The sequence below is a fragment of the Drosophila subpulchrella genome, chromosome X (genome assembly GCF_014743375.2).
Source record: "Drosophila subpulchrella strain 33 F10 #4 breed RU33 chromosome X, RU_Dsub_v1.1 Primary Assembly, whole genome shotgun sequence".
In the NCBI taxonomy this organism is placed as follows: domain Eukaryota; kingdom Metazoa; phylum Arthropoda; class Insecta; order Diptera; family Drosophilidae; genus Drosophila; species Drosophila subpulchrella.
Genome location: NC_050613.1, coordinates 26,888,174 through 26,901,104, shown reverse-complemented (window position 1 = coordinate 26,901,104; position 12,931 = coordinate 26,888,174). Strand labels below are relative to the sequence as shown.

At 40.4% G+C, this 12,931-nt stretch overlaps 1 protein-coding gene across 1 annotated transcript; it reads right to left on the bottom strand.

Annotated features, from left to right (window-relative positions):
• Window positions 1-5,318: 5,318 nt before the first annotated feature.
• Window positions 5,319-9,367, bottom strand: LOC119556792 (probable cytochrome P450 6v1). The gene is made up of 3 exons (XM_037869229.1): window positions 8,235-9,367; window positions 6,232-7,050; window positions 5,319-5,835 (listed from the first exon to the last, which is right to left on the bottom strand). Exons 1-3 carry the CDS (start codon window positions 8,700-8,702, stop codon window positions 5,560-5,562), a joined length of 1,563 nt encoding a protein of 520 aa, XP_037725157.1. The 5' UTR covers window positions 8,703-9,367; the 3' UTR covers window positions 5,319-5,559.
• Window positions 9,368-12,931: the final 3,564 nt, after the last annotated feature.

Below are 12,931 nucleotides of genomic sequence, written 5' to 3'. Positions count from 1 at the left end.
CATTACACGACTAAGTAGCGTCGAAAACACGCCACCCAAGATGGGATGAGAGGAAAAGTCAGCGGGACGGGGATACATATAATATAGATGGAGGGTTTTTTTTCCGCTGGGCGTTGTCGACATTGTCATCAACACATAACTGTCAACTTTTACTATCGTTTCAGGGGGTTGGTCTTCGAGATTTGTGGACCCGGTGGTTAAATTGAAACCCAGAAACAGTGGAAACAGTGGCGGAAAAGGGAGGGTTTTTCGACCCGCCGGCAAATGACCCAAAACTGAGAGACATCATCATTAGGGCATCAAAATGGGCAAAAACCGGGCAACAACCATGAATATCCGTGAAAAAGTAATCATCAGCAGTGAAATGCATACAAAATGAAATTGAACAATGATATGTTTTGTGTATGTACAGCATGGTAGATATGTATATATGTTTATTCCCATGGCCGACTGACATATTTTATGCATTTGGCATTTTGGTTGAAGTGGCGGAATCAAAGCGATTGTTCGCAGGGCAAACATAAATAAGTAAATGAAATGCTGCATAATTTATGCATTTAATGTAAACAGACAATTTGGCGCAGCTTTTTGAGCAGTAGTAAAGTTGGAGCCCCCAAGACATGTAACAAGGATATAAGGTTACGAGGTGGGCTCGAGAAGTTTCGAGTTGGTTTAAAAAAAAAATACAATTTAGAAATAAACTAAAGGTGGAGGCACAGCTTAAAGCCAGATTGGCTAGGGACTAACATTATTAATTTATTATCAATCATTTACTTAATATTACTTATAAATTCTCGAATTATTTGGCTAATATTATTCATATCTCATCATTTATCATTTATCATTTATTATATAGCATCACATGCTTACAATTTCATATCAACTAAAGCATATTAGTGTCTTACGACTTAAGTAATTATTAATATCCTGCATCAGAATGTCTTTAGACTTAAATCCTCTGCTTGGACTAGTTATATTCTCCATAACGGACAAGTAATTTCATGTAAAAACTTTAAGTTCTCCCCTCGCTAGTCCGTATTCAAAGATGATTTTTGCTGACAGCCGACAGTCAGCGCCGTGTCAGAAATCACAGGCCCAAAAAAAAGCACCCAACCAACGAATGGATTCAAGAAATGCGAGCAAGGTCCTGGGGTGGAGTATGAAAAATAAAAAAGTAAAATGTACAAGCCCAGGACGAAGGACTAGGACGATGAGAGCCCAGGGAACTGGTAACTGGGAACCAGAGAGGACAGGCACTTGATGAGCAAATCAGGGCCATGGTTCATTGACGTAGCAAATTGGAACTTCCTCTGGGAGCTGCGATGAAAATGATGATGAAGACGAGGGCGAGGATGTGGATGAGGATGGGGATGGCGAGTCCTCGAGGAAAACCCAAGTAGCGCCAGGTAAAAAGAGCCAAGGCGGAAGTATCCGAGAGATACGCATGGTAATGTAACTGATAAACGAAGCGTAGAGAAGTGAGGCAACTTCTTGGGTTACACGACATTCCATTATCCATTATCCATTATCCATGATCCATATGGCCATCCCCTTCGAATTAAGATGCGAATCGGGTAATCGGGGCATCGGGGAGGCACACAAGTTGCCGCATTCATTCATAAATATCTGTCGCATCTTTTGTGCATCCCATGGATTGAGTTTGCGTTTGAGTTTGAGTTTGTTTACCTCACAGATACACAAATCGAGTTACAGATTGTGCGAAATGTGCGAAACGATCCGCCAGATGAGCTCGTAAAACGCATTCCGGCCACTTGTAAGGGAAAATCAAAAACGAAAAGAAAGGCGGAGGAACTGAACATCAAAGCCCAGTATTTAAATGCAGAAATAAACCTAACTTTGTTGCTAATATAGAGAAAGTTTAGACTCACACAAAATAAGCCATAAGACGTATAACAGGAAATTAAATTATTCAAGCTTCAAGTGCAGGAAAGATTGAAAAATAATTAACATTTAAAAGAGGGTAAAAATCAATAAAATAGTTGCCAAAGGTAACAACTTGAACAAATGGCTGACTAATGTTGATGATATTTTTTCCCATATCTTTGAAACTCTCCCAAAATTGAGCCATAAACAATGAACCCTCATTAATAATCATAATTCCGATGGCGCTTAAAATTTGTTTGACAGTCTTAATTGGTTTTGTCTTCGCAGATCGATGAGGATCTTGAGGATCGAAGCCAACTGGTGAATGGTTAATGGATAATGGTTAACGGCTAATGGCAACTTCCGCCCGATCGACTGGACATGTGCATCCAGTGTTTTTCCCTTCGTTTTTTCTTCTTTTTTTCTGTTTAAAGCGAGTAATTTGGGCTCATTAAAATGGTTCCGAAGTGTCATTCCCGAAGAGGGCAAAACTCCGCGACATGTGGGAAATGAGCTATAAAAAATGTATATATACATATATCTACATGTGCAGGGGCCCAGGAAATCGAGAGACAATAGAATTGCGGCGGTAATTGTTGGCGTTGGTCATGGTGAACCGTAACAACAGCAACTGTCAGAGGGATCCGTCGGTGGAAACCCCGAAAAAGTTAGGGGAATGGGAGCCGACAAGTGCAGGGCCCAAAAGAGAACACGTGCGTGGGAGTCGGGGCTCTAATTGGGTCCAAAAACTACGGACTACATTCGAAAAAATTCAACTGGTCGAGCTGTGGGTATATGGAAGACTATTACAATTTTCATATATTGAATATAAGGTTTTTGTTAGAAATGGTCACCTTTTGCGCTTTTTAAAAAACAGAATTTGTTAAAAACGTTTATAATTTCGAAAAGTTTTTTAAAAAATATTTAAGCATCTAAAAATAGTTTGAACTTTTAGATACACATGCTAAAGATCTTTAGAGATTTTGTTTTATTTTTAAAAACTGTTCATTTTTATATCAAGAAAATTATTAACACTTTCAATTCTCCTTGTTTATATTTAACTTGATTGATAGGTATTTAGGATTTTTTTTAGAGATATTTTATCTCTCAAAGTTCGGTTCCATATTGTACAACATTTTATTGATATTATCTCTTGGAATTTACAGGCCCTAACTTTTCTATGCATTGTACCTATTTTTACTAATTTATATATATTTAATAAGCCTTAAGTAACGTTTTCTTTTAACTTACCCCAAGCTAGGTTTCTTTCTGTGCAAAACAACATCTGGGCTATTGGTTCATCCTTTCGGGAATGCAATGTTTGTTATTTCTGTGATGTTTGCGTAGGTTTATGTAAATTAGCCCAGGTCGATGGGTCAGCGGAAGGTTGAGGGCGCAAATGATTCCCAGAAGGCAACAGCAACTGCAACTGCAGAAGGAGGCTGAGTGCAACTCTTTCCCCTTTCATTCACTCGCAGCGAAAAACAAATGTTTCATCCAGATCGTACACTGGCCAAAAAAGTCTAGAAGTCGAATTTACAAAATAACAGAAATGCTTTGGTAAGAGCCAAGTCACACAAAAACAAAGGATACGATATGATAGTCCAATCTTTGATATTATAAAAATATTCTTGTTTCCATTTCTTCTTATCTATGAGTGTACCCTTATTTTTTATTAATGCTAACCTATATTATTTTTTTATATTTACATACTAAAATATAAATTCTGAATTAAATAATTGTAAACTTTTATTAAACTTATATTATTGAATCGTATATATATTCATTGAGTATCGGAACTCAGTGTGTATCCCCATAAATACACATTTTTTTGCGCCGTGTAGTCCCCTACAATATTTGCTCTCGGAACTTTATGACATTACATTTTACGGGAGGCTGTAATAAAACCCTTTTAGCGGCGTGCGCGCAAGGACCAAACACAAAAATGGAAGGCGGCTATATGGCAAAGGATCAGATCGGAAAAGCGGAAAACGGACCACCCCGACGAGCCGGCCACTGTTGATTTTTCGCGGTCTAATAAAAACTGACCAGCGCAGTGGAAAAACGAGCGGGTTTTACCCTCAAAGAGTTGCGCACGCACTTTTCCAAGGAAATCACGAAAACCCTTCGGTTTTCCGCTTGTTTTCCCTCCTTTGGGTGTGAGCATTTGCATAACGCCGCCAACGCCGATGTCGGTGTGCTGTATGGAAAGAAACAACATTAAAGAAGAATCAAGTACACGGAAAAAATTAAACTAAATCAGTGAAATACCTCTAGATAGACATTCATTTTTTTAATAATAATCATAAAATTATTTTTTAATAGTACAGAAAACACTTTTATTCATCACTTAGTTAAGATCATCCATATTTCAAGTGTACAAAGAACGTTGAGACTTGAGGAATTCCCATTAATCGAATGACAGCTGTCAAGTGTTTTATTTTCCTCGGGTCCAGGCGCTGGTTACCCAATTCCGTCAGTCTTATGTTAATTTTAATTGGCCACAAATTAGCTACTTGCAACCGGTTTTCGCGAGAATATCGAAAGATCGTATGAGGCTTGAACTTGAACTTTAAGCTTTGCGGGGGAACGGGAACTGGTTGAACCCCGTTTTACCTCTAAGTTGCTAGTAGAAGTTATGATTTATTACCTATTTTTATTTCCAGTTTCTCAACGCCATAGTTCAACATTTTTCACTTCATTGAAAATATTTACAGGTATACCATTTTTTAAAAATTGTTCAGTAGATTTTTTTTAATACTTTACAAATTGTATCCTAATTATAAAAAAATATTACACTACCATCGCATAATTTAACACATTATTGATGTATTGTACCTTATCTTTCACGGCGAGCTTTTTGACGGTCCACCCTAATCCCGTAGAACTCTAGACGCCCAGAAACCTGAACTTTGTTTATGAAGCTCTCCGGTGGGCGATAGCGATGACGTAGTTGGCCGGCCCATCGGATCCGAGACCGAAATGCGAAACCGAATCCGAATCGAAATGATCAGGCCACCGGGCAAAGGCCTCGAGACCCGGGCGACTGATAACTTATCAGCGGAATGAAACGGAACGCAATGGACGGACCCTCCCCGTCGACCCCCTGCCAATAAATATTAAACGAAAGTTCGCTGAGGTGGCATGTGGAGAAAATAAAGCCCAAGAAGTATTTATAAGAAGATTGGGGACACTGCTCCCGCTCAGAACGACAAACCCACTTTATAGTGATTTCAGACCAATGACAAGTGTGATGAAAGCGAATTTGACCCCTGAAATGGGGGTTACGATGCACATGTAGCATTTAAATGTTTAATGGTACATTTAGTAGAATACTGTTTATGCTAAAATTGGACCATTAATTTCTAAAGTAAATACTATGCCAGCAGAATAATAACACCAAGCAAAAACGCCGATAGAAATACACTCCCTAAGCAATATAAATAGGTTTATAAATGTTACAAAGCATAAAACCTTTCCATATCCAATTTTCCACTAAGATTAACAGACAACTGAGTTGGTATTTAGAAAAAAAAATGATCGTAGCAAAGTTTATTTGAGGCAGGCCGAAGTATTTACAAAGAGATGACGATGGGGGCCCTGCTCCCGCCCCAGAAAACCCATAAAATAATGCTGCTGATATCGGATGGGCGGATGGGCGCATGGGGTCGGCGGCTATAAGCGGTCGACCTTGAGGTAAATGCGTTGTTCGCTGGCCAGCAGCGCGAACTTGGCGTCGAACTGAATCCGCTCCACGGTGCGGTCGCAGATCTCGACGCGGTGGCGGTGCAGAAAGTAGACTAGGCCCAGCTTTATCTGCAACAGTCCTATCTGCATCCCAATGCAGTTGTGCGGCCCGGCCCCAAAGGGCAGGTAGGACATGGGCGCCTGCAGCACCTTGTTCGCGGCACTGAAGCGTTCCGGGTCGAAGCGCTCCGGATCCGGCCAGTACTGTAAAAAAGATAACAATTTTGGGACTTTAAGATATTGGTATACAAAAATCCAGGGTAGAAATCTTTATACATATGTAGTTTTCATTTTAAAAGGCTTAATATTATTTTTAAATTGATCTATTCAAATGTATACCCCCCCTTATGAGCAGGCGTAAAAAGTGTGACATTGCAATATAATCAAAATTAACGATGTTGTTTGGTTCCTGATAAAATCGTATAAAAAAGGTAGTTATCTATCGAGTTATAGGGTAGTTTTAAATCAACAGCAACCCCCTATCAGTAACTTTATAAAGAAGCCAGTGTTCCAAATCAGACCCTGTTTATAGAGTTTAAAAAACCAAAAAAATAATTCCGAGAATATCCCAAAAATTGGGGGAACCTTCCCCATACCCACCTTGGGATCGTGATGTATGGCCAGGTTGGATATGAACACGGGCATCCCGCGGCGGGCGTAGCACTCGGCGTGCGGCCTCAGCGAGTAGAAGCGCTTCTTGTTGATCGGCGTGCACTCGCGCTCCAGAAGCGGTACGATCGGATACTTGCGCAGCGTCTCCTCAACGACCATGTCAAGGAACTGCATCCGGGAGATGGCTTCGAAGGTGAGCTTCCCGTTGGGATCGTCCGCAAAGGCCTCGCGGATTTCGCGACGCAGGCGGGACTGCATTAGCGGCTGCTTGGCCAACTCGTAGAGGGCAAAGGACATGCTCGCCGAACAGGTCTCGATGCCGGCGACCTCAAAGGAGGCCGCCTGGGCGGCCAAGAAGTCGCGATGGTGCGTGAAATGCGACTTGTCCTGCTGCAGATCCGCCTCCTTCTTGAGCGTCAGCAGCATCTCGATGAGATCGTTGCGCAGATCGCCGCCGCGTTCCCGCTCCTCGATCACCAGCTGGATGACCCGGCGCAGGAATTCCGCGTGCGGCTCCGTGAAAAGTTTGGGCCGCAGCAGCGGCACCAGTTTGGGCAGGTAAAAGATCACAAACAAGTCGATTATTCGACGGACATTCGGCCGGAACAGGTCCTGACAATGTGAACCGATCTCCGATTGCGTATTCCTTAGGCTGTAGGATCTCAGGCCGAAGGCGATGCTGGCTATCATGTCGGTGTTGTAGAGATCACACACATCCTTGATGCTCACAATGGCCCCGCGTTCGGCGTCGCCGCGCCGTAAATCTCGGGTAAGACGCTTCAGATACCAGTCCAAGTCGCAGCCGATCTATGGTTATATATCCAGGATATAGCCCAAAAAGGGAGAAGAGCAAGAAACAGAAAATAAAGCATCTATGGATATTTAAAGGTAAGACAACCCCCTATAATCTATATCTTTAAATATCCCGAAGATTTTTATCATTTGAATATCTTGTCATAATATTTATTTAGTGGTAAGTGTAATCTATATCTCTATTTCCCCCTCAATTTAAATTTAATCTTTAAGATTCCTAACCTAAAGAAGTTCCCTAAATATCTTGACTTCTTGTCATAAGCTTCAGCCCTGTTCCATCCGAATTTGCACTATCATCTGTAATCTATTTCTCTATTTCCCCCTCAAAAATGTAAATTAAATCTTAAATATTCCTAATCTAAAGAAGTTCCCTAAATATCTTGCCTTCTTGCCATAAGCCTCAGCACTGTTCCATCAGAATTTGCATTATCAGAATGAATAGTCTTTTTTGGTTTGTTTTGCCAAGCGCTTTGATTATTTTGATTTCTTGCCTTTCATTTGCATACAACTTTATATTTCACTGGGCAACAAAATAAAACACAAAAAACAATAGTTTTGAGCTATCTTTCTAGAAATGCGATATTTGTTGACCTTTGATAAGATAGTCTGTCAAAGTGTTAAATCGGTAACAACAAGCAAGTTTGCTTTGATAAGCCCCACAAAGAAACACAGGTAGCTTGGGGAGACTTTCACTTATCAGCAGTCTTTCACATGCCTTCTTCGAGTGCAACCTATATAAATTCTAGACAAAGCCTAATGTCTATCAAGATGGTATATTCTGTTGCTCAGGGTAAATATATTTTTATAATTAAAGAATCGAAGGGGAAAATTTGAACTCAATGAGAATGAGAAAATATTATTAAATCTTTAGAGAACATCTAAACTTAAAATAAATTAGACTGGACCTCAAAGATATATGTTTTGTAGGTCAGTATACGTGCTCGGAATTTGACAATTATCTAAAAAAAAAATTGTTATCTGTAGATCTAAAAACTTCCACACCCAAGATAAAGATATTATAGTCTCTATGGTCTAGTACCAAACCCATTCCAGAGCAAATAAAAGTTTTTACGAAGTTCCCCCGAAAGTGTAGGCCTTGTAGACCGGTGTAGGGGCTCGGAACATGTGACGTGGCGCTGGGAACTTGGGACCCGGCTGATTGGGTGGGGGTGACTCACCTCCTCCATCAGCGAGAACATCTGTTTCAGCTTGGCCCCGGCGAAGGCGGGCGCTAAACGGGTGCGGATCTCGCGCCACTCGGGCTGTTTGGCCAAAAATAGCGACAGGGCGCCCATCTTATCGCTGCGCCCATCGCACTTGGCGAATCGGTTCGAGAAGCTGACGAAATCCTCGACGAGAACGGTGCGGACCAGCTGCAGGTCGCGGATGAGGAGGGCGGGCTGGTGGAACAGGTAGATGCCCACGACGGGCTCGTTGCGGAACCGCTCGTCGAAGTAGAAGCGGCGCAGCTGGAGGGCGAAGGACTCCTCCAGGCGGAGGACGCGGGTCAGGTTGCCCAACAGGTGGGTGGGCTGGACGAACTTCACCCGGCGGCGCTGCCAATAGACGTAGGTGCGGCGGGACCATATGAAGACACCAGTCAGTATTGTCACGATCGCCAGCAGTATGTTCGTGGAGTACACCATCTCGAATTCGGGGTCCGGGTTCAACTCCTGCGGCTGGTATATCGCGTAGGGATATGCGGGTATCGCCTTTATTTCAGCGATCTTAAGGCCGTTTTTTAAAGGAGATCCCAGTTACTATTCCTCGCGATCTTTTGTTTTAACTCTTTGTTTTATTTTAAAATGCAATGCCTTGGGAGGTAGTACTTATATTTTATTCGTATAATTTTTTTTAAATTTATTTGCACATTTTTAGGTGTTTTTTTTTAATAGATTTTTAAATTTTCTGAATTCTTGTAATGTTTTTAAATAATTATTTTGTTATTTTTTTAATAGCTTGGAGATCTTTTTAAAATTCATCTGCTGATCCTTGGTTTTTATTGATTGTACAATTCTCTTCAATTCTTCTGATGTTTTATTGAAGATCGTCCGATTTGCATTTTTTATAATTTTTTTTTGTAATTTTTGAATTTGTTCTTTGTAGTGCCTTTGTATAATTGTTAAAAATTATTTTTTATCTAATCGCTTTTTTAAAATATAAGCATTTGCCGATTTTTTTGGTGGTTGTTATTGCTTTTGTGTTTTGTTTTCCTTTCTTTTTTGCTGCCTCAGCTTTATCCGTTGTTTGTTGATTCTCTTTCGCAGCTCCTTTTCGTTGCTCTCTTTTTTGCCTTTATTGTTGTGTTCAGTCGCAATCCTCGTTTTTTATAGGGGTTTTTTTTATCTCGCCGCGCGTTTTATTAATAAATACTTAACAAATTATATCACATTTGAAACGACAACTACAAAAAAATATGTAAAGTACACTAAAAACAGACAAAAATTAAGAATTAAATGCACAACAACGCGACGTCAACAACAAATGGAAGAACAGGAAGAAGAAGAGAGCGCGGAGAAAGAGAGAAAGAAAGGAGAAGAGAGACCGAAAGCGAAAAGAGAGTAAGTTCGCGAAAGAAATGGGCGCAAAAACCGCGATTACAAGTTACAAGTTACAAATAATAAATCTAAAAAAAATATAAATAAAATCGCTAGCTAGCTCCACCAAGCGACGCTTTTTAACTGACGCCGCGTCGGCGGCCAAAGCCCCACGAAGGCAGCGACGCCGGCAGAGCGGCGACGACGCCCCCATCTCTGTTGTGTTTTTGTTGTTTCCCCTGCTTTATTAACCGCAAGTTTGCGGGGAGCCCACAGAAGAGAGCGCGCGAGAGAGAGATCTTTCGGCGAGATAGAGCGAGAGTACGCCAAAGAGAGCTTAATTATTTGAACAGTCATGTTGGCACATGTTCTGGCTCGCACAGTGGGGCACAGGCCCCCAAACAGTGGGCCACATAAAAGAAAGTGACAATTCAAATTTCGTAGATTCATATAATCTCAACATTACACATTAAAAATATCGTACATAATAATGTACTGTAAATATACCCCATAACTCACCCTTAGTTCCAAAACAGCAATAGGTGTCTGGGTGTCGAACTCGTTCCCAAGCTTTAGCGTAATATGCTTACGCATATATTCGACTTGCCCCACTGTTCAGAAAGATGCCAAAACACAAAGTAGACCGCAAATAAAAGTGACGATTAAAAGCGAAACTGATGAAAACCCACGGAAAGAGAGCGAGACAATGACAATGGTTGTTGTAGTTGTTTGGGGCTTTTTTTTTTAATTTTATTCTTTGTCGCTTGCTTCGATTTATAAATAACGTGCTTTTTTGTTGCTTTTGCTCTGCTTTTCGTCGCCTCTTCTCCTTTGTTGCGGTTCAGCTGTTTTGTTTTCGCTTCTTCTATTCGCTAAATGGGATATCGATAACCGAGGAAGCAACACTGGGAGAAAGTGGGCGCCAAACTTTTAAAAAGCTAAAAATTCGTGGACTTTTTCTCAAATTGATCGACATTCTCATAAAGGTAATACTTTTCTTATTATTGTCTTTTTGAACTATGAGGTTATTTGTTTAAAAAAGTTTTAAAAAGTGTTAGTACTATTCGAAAAAAAATTTAGAAAAAAAATGTTTCGTACTATAAAACGTAAAACTTGTTTAAATTTTTCATGTTAAAATGTATTTTTCCTTATTTTTCCCCAAAAAAAGAACACTCCCCCACTCGCTTTTCTCCTCCTGGAAAAGTGTGCTAGAGTTACAAATGTGCAACATTTCCGGTTGTTTGTATGTCGTCTACTTTTGGGACACCGAAAACTGTTGGCCACATTGATGGCTCACATGGGGGTTAAGGGGCGCCGTGGAGTTAAGTCTTGCTTTGATTAAATTTCACGCACGACCGCACGGAAAGGGTTTTCGCCAACTGACGAGGGGGAGTGGCAGTGGGCGGACGATTTGTTTTCGATTTCGAGACCTTCCGGACCTTCTACCTTTTCCAAAAATCACGCGCTGCACTTCGATTTGCATTTTTCTGGGGTGGGGCGTACAGTGGAGCCCCTAATTAGATACCTTATGAGGTAATTTTAAAATGTATATTAATTACTGCGTTTTTTAATTAATGAAATAATAAATTTGTCTTTTACATGATTTTTAAAAATTTAGATTAAAAATTCTTAAAGCATGAAATAAAATAAAAACATTTTTGACTTACAGAAAAAATTTAAATTATTGAAAAAAATATTACTGATAAATAGAAATCGAATTTCAGTTCTCAGCTTACACCTACATTACCATAAAAATTGTTGTACAAAATATGGATATCGTACACAGACAAAATTCTGACGTTCTTTTCTGAGTTGAAAATGTTCTTAAAAATAGAAAGAGATTTTTTTAAGTTGAAAATGTTTTTATTTTGCTCGAATCAAGTTGAATTGGCGGTATTTAAGTACATTGTATGTACAAATAAACTATTAGTTCAGTCCTTAGTGTATACTTATCAAAAAGTTGTTAAATAAACTCAATATAACTTTTCTCTTCTCACCATTTCGTTCTTATATTGATACCAAAATGTACTTACACGGCTTTTAAGAACGAATGTTCTCAATTCAAGAACAATGTTCTCAATTCAAGAACAATGTTTTTGGATATTTCTCTCTTTGTAGTCTTATCGGTTTGGGCTCCCTGTTGATGTCTGAATTTTCCAGAATGTACAATTGCACTTCCCCCATCGCGTGGGTTCACTGTAGCTGTGGCATCACTGGCGGTGTGTCAATAATCGCCGTTGCTTATGCACACAACGGCTCTGCAAACACCAGCGCACTTGTCTTAACCCAGCCACCCCCTCTCCACCCATGACCCCCCGCTCGGCCACCCATCAAAATCAGCTCAGCGCAAATCAAAGCCGTCTCAATCAACAAACAAACAAACAAACAAACAGATAGACAGGCAAACAGACAAACAAACAGACAAACATTTGCGTGCGCATTTCAAGGCGCTGGCTGCAGTGGGTTAAGCGGTGGGCGTGGCAGGTTGGGCGGCTTGGAGGGTGGCAAAATTTGCTTTTGCTATTAGTTTTCGGCCTGCGACCTTGTTTTCATTCCATTTGCGCTGTTTGCATTGGAGATCTTTTAATTATTGTCACGCATCCACGCCTTCGGAAAAGTAGTTTTCCCCCGCCCCCAAATTTTCCACTTGTGGGAGTTGCGTCAGGTGGCTGGATTTTCTGGGGGGATTAATTTCGATATTTGGTCTTGGGGGAAGTGTTCGATTTACCACATTGTAGAGAATGTTAGAAATAAGGTTGGAAAAACCATGTAACCTAACCTATGACTAAGAACTATAAGGTGTAAGGATTTTAACGTTTATAGATTATATAGATGTATATAGATAGATATAGATTTGTATAGAAAATTACAATCATTTAAAAATAATAAATATTTGCATACCCGTTCCCCTGTTTTCAACCTTTGTAACTTTGCATTTTTTTTCTACTTTGCTTGATATATATTATATCTGCTTCGAGATTTCCCAGATCTCCGCCTGAACGCCTCATTAGCCAAAGCAATTCCACACATCGGTGGGCTACCGTATTTGTATCTCAATCTATCTGCAAGATACACATCCCTTCACCTGCCCACATTCGACTTAAGATACTGCACTGACCATCTCGGGAACACACAGAAGAAAAAAAGAAAATTCTGGGAGGAGCACACACACATGGTCCAGTAATCGTAATCCCGGGGGCTAATCCCCCCTTTTTTTTTTGATGTTTCACCGCTTTTTATGGGATATGTGGCATATAGGGAGATCGAGATAAAGTGCGCAAAATAGATGCGTAATTTGACGTTAATGTTGCGCTAATAATAATCTCGACAGGGCAGAG

Coding starts and splice junctions, on each gene's coding strand:
- LOC119556792 (XM_037869229.1), bottom strand. CDS start 8,702: ATGGTGTACTCCACGAACATACTGCTGGCGATCGTGACAATACTGACT. Junction 7,051..8,234: donor TGTTCTCGCTGATGGAGGAG/GTGAGTCACCCC, acceptor ATATAACCATAG/ATCGGCTGCGACTTGGACTG. Junction 5,836..6,231: donor CCATACATCACGATCCCAAG/GTGGGTATGGGG, acceptor TCTTTTTTACAG/TACTGGCCGGATCCGGAGCG.